Here is a 3,436-nt window from a genome sequence, read left to right on the forward strand (position 1 = left end):
AATGTGTATAAGAGACAGGCTTACGTCTTATTACTCTCATTGTAGATGGGCCTTTGGTCTCGAAACACAATAGGTATAATTAGATGGACCAATCATAGTCAAATTTAAAGAGAATAATCGATTACGATTGGTTAATTTCTTACGGCTCAAAATCACTACATTTATTGTGTTTCATGACTTAGAACTTTATTTTCGAAAAATTTCACATACAAAAATACGGAAACGTACTTTTGAAATCAAGCATTAATAAAAACTGTGTATGTAACCAATTCTCAATAAAATAAAATAAATAAAAAATTAAAATTTATTTACAAAAATATAAGAATATTTGTACTCTTTTATATTCGATTATATCCAGTATTTTTAGATAGATTCAGATATGCATATTGAATAAAGCTCTCCTTTTCTTCAACTCCTACTCTTACTCTAATATCATATGCACATAACAATGTTATACGCTCTGTAATTCGCTTATTTTCTTATCTTTTCTCTTAGTTCTTATTGGCACATTAATACTATCTCAGATTGTGACGTCAGAAACGAGAAAATGCAAATTCTTACAAAATGTTCATATGTTCTAATATAAATATTTTTTAAATAAAACATTTTTTAAATAAAACATTTTTTAAATAAAACATTTGCAAATGATAGAATAGACTTATAAAATATATCGAAAATTATTTTCTTCTGACGTCACAATTTAAAATAATAGTGATAAGTCAGAAGTGTTAATACGACCTCACAATTATGTGGCGAATATATAAGGTAACATCAATTTTCGAAATTTTAACTATTTCATGTATAGTTAATATTACGATGCAATTTTACTATATTATTATATACAATATTTTACTATATGAAAATTTGATTGTATTATAAATGAAAAGAATAAAGCAGATATCAGAAAAAATGTTATCATCAGCGGTAAGACTTCTCGTCGATAATTCCTAAAAAATAGAGACATACCAAAGCAGCACCTTGTTCGGCCCATTTTTTATTTTTTTCCCTAAAAAAGAGAATACATTGAAATAGATGTAAATAAAAAAATAGAGAAAAATTATTTTTTGTTTATAATTTACCAGAAAGAGGAGCCATATTTTCTACCGTCGACAGTAACAACAGAACAGAAGAGTTTATTCTCCTGCCGAGTATTATATACTGGCATTTTTTTACGATTTTCCTTAGTCCACTTAAATAGCCGAGTCTTTGGCAACTCCGAGTCTGTTATATAATTGTTTCTTAAAAAAGCACAACGCATCAGAAAAACATCTTCCTCTTCTTGAATTTTTCTTTTATGAGAAATATTATCTTTATCGAGGATTCCCGGCGTTATTTGAAAGCGACTTAGTAAACCTTTATCCTGGAATTCTTTGCTTTTAGATCGGCAATAATCATCTAATCCCCATATTTCACTAAAAAAGGAGTTTATTGAACAAAAGTAAAGAGTAATAAAACGAAAAAAAAAAAGATAAAACATTCACCATATTTGTTCTAATGTTTGTGCATCGAGGAATTTTCTGCCTAAAGGAGATTCCTGAAGCTCCCGTAGAATATTCTGTATACAATATTTTGTATTGGAAGGTGAATTATCACAATCGATTGCATGCTTTAAATACGACTTTATAACATCTTCCATTGGAAGAGGACCTTCTTTACGAAATACTGAGCAATTCCACTCAGCGGCGCGAGCAAGCATTACGCTACTACAACCTGTTTCTTTTTTAAATCTGTGGAAATATGCTTTAAGTTAAACGAGATCTTTCTGAGAGATGCGTATAGATATGCATCAAAGCATTACCTAAGTATATCGGAATGTCTTTGAATATCTTTAGATCCACCATTTGCAATAACTGGTATCGAAAGTCTAGCAGAGATCTGTTTGATAACATGATTGCGATTGGAATGCTGTGGTCTCTCCTCGATAGTACGACCATGGACGGCAATAGCTGCGATGTCAGTGGAGGCAAGGGTATCACAAAGTCGTAGAGTTTCCTCGAGATCGGGCAGAACGCGTATTTTGCAAGTGATCGGTATAGCTACTGTCTCAATCAGCTTCTGTAAAATATCGGTCGCTTTTTGGGGTTCACAGAGAAGAGAAGCACCCATTCCTCCGAGCATGGAAAATTTTTTTGGACAGCCCATATTAACGTCTATACCCGCAACATCATTTTTTACCATGTGGGCAACTTCAGCCGCTCTCGCTGAATCAGACGTACCAATTTGAAGAACTACATGATCTCGTTCCCGAGGACAAGTACGAAACACTATGGTACCATCAGTCTTATCGATGTAATCGACAGTGCCTAAGACATCTGCAAACAATGAGTAAATTTAACAATAAAACAATCAAAGATAAATAAGAGACTATATTTATGTTATATTTACGTTACATTAGACATTGATGTTTAGATTTAAGAAGTTAGGATTATAATTTTAAAAAATACTAAGAACAAACGTATATCAGATTAAATTTAGAAAAAAATATAATTCGCGGTTTTCAGAAAAACAAGATTACTTTAATAGATAACTAAATTAACAGAAAATTTGACACAAATGAAATAGATGATTGCGATACGATGCAATAAATATAATTATATTAGTAAGGTTGTTGTAGATTCCTATAATAAAGTAATTGAACTTATAAAAGATTAATACAAATGTTTGGCATTGTGTATAATTTTTTATTCTAATTGCTCAACAAAAGGAAAAGTGTACTTTACCATTTTCTCGTCGAATTGAACGAAGTAGTTTCCAATCTATCAATTCCTCGGTGTAAACTATATCCGCGCCGTAGTCCAGGGCGAGCAAACGCATCGGAAGAGTTCCGATACGTACCATAGGCGCCAGGATGAGCTTATTGTTGTAATCAAGTCTCCTTCTCGTCGATTTTTTTTCCATGTTGATGTAAACGCGTTGTGATTCATTCGAGGAGTGAAGAATGTCTTCTTTTACCTTTAAGTGATCCAAACAAGATCTAACAGCTTACTTTCCGTAACAAGATCTGCAATGCAGTCACTCGATCTTATCTTCTTTGAATAGCTTTTTTTTCTTCTCTTTTATTATATATTTTATGCGGCCAGATTCTCGCACACAGGATTAACAGTCAGGCACAAAATCGAATTGAAAGATTTGAAACTACAAAATTTCGATTCTTTTAGGGAGTCGATGTCCTCGCGGAAAATTCGTTTGATTGTATAGATTGTATATTATTAGCGTTTTCTACTCTAGGAAAACTGATGCAACTGACGTACACTGAATGAAATTGTATTGTTCTACTGTTGAAATCAGTTTAATGTTCTACTAACAAAACTGATGCAAAAAAAATTGGAGGAGGCCTAAACTAAATAATGACCAAAAATTGCATTTCAACTTTTATTCCGCCTTTCGAGACAGAAAACCAGTGTTTATTTTTCCCTTTTACTCCACCGGCTGGCGG

General features: G+C 32.2%; 1 protein-coding gene across 3 annotated transcripts; it reads right to left on the bottom strand.

Annotated features, from left to right (window-relative positions):
- Positions 1-164: 164 nt before the first annotated feature.
- Positions 165-3,430, bottom strand: LOC105449819 (tRNA-dihydrouridine(20) synthase [NAD(P)+]-like). Of its 3 annotated transcripts, none has more exons than XM_011689202.1 (6): positions 3,252-3,430; positions 2,721-3,001; positions 1,799-2,312; positions 1,482-1,727; positions 1,080-1,412; positions 165-1,006 (listed from the first exon to the last, which is right to left on the bottom strand). In XM_011689202.1, the coding sequence occupies exons 2-6, from the start codon at positions 2,896-2,898 to the stop codon at positions 919-921; spliced, it is 1,359 nt and encodes a 452-aa protein (XP_011687504.1). In that variant the 5' UTR covers positions 2,899-3,001; positions 3,252-3,430; the 3' UTR covers positions 165-918. The 3 variants fall into 3 exon arrangements, with proteins under 3 accessions (XP_011687504.1, XP_011687505.1, XP_011687503.1); XM_011689203.1 differs by having other exon boundaries at positions 1,799-2,055; positions 2,176-2,312; positions 2,721-3,430; XM_011689201.1 differs by having other exon boundaries at positions 2,721-3,430.
- Positions 3,431-3,436: the final 6 nt, after the last annotated feature.

This window comes from Wasmannia auropunctata, unplaced genomic scaffold, assembly GCF_000956235.1.
Source record: "Wasmannia auropunctata unplaced genomic scaffold, wasmannia.A_1.0 LD336071.1, whole genome shotgun sequence".
Taxonomy (NCBI): domain Eukaryota; kingdom Metazoa; phylum Arthropoda; class Insecta; order Hymenoptera; family Formicidae; genus Wasmannia; species Wasmannia auropunctata.

Excerpts from the sequence above, each read along its gene's own strand:
- LOC105449819 (XM_011689202.1), bottom strand. The coding sequence starts at position 2,898 with ATGGAAAAAAAATCGACGAGAAGGAGACTTGATTACAACAATAAGCTC. Across the intron at positions 1,728-1,798 it reads AGACATTCCGATATACTTAG|ATTTAAAAAAGAAACAGGTT; the intron begins GTAATGCTTTGA and ends ATATTTCCACAG. Across the intron at positions 1,007-1,079 it reads AAATATGGCTCCTCTTTCTG|GGAAAAAAATAAAAAATGGG; the intron begins GTAAATTATAAA and ends TCTCTTTTTTAG.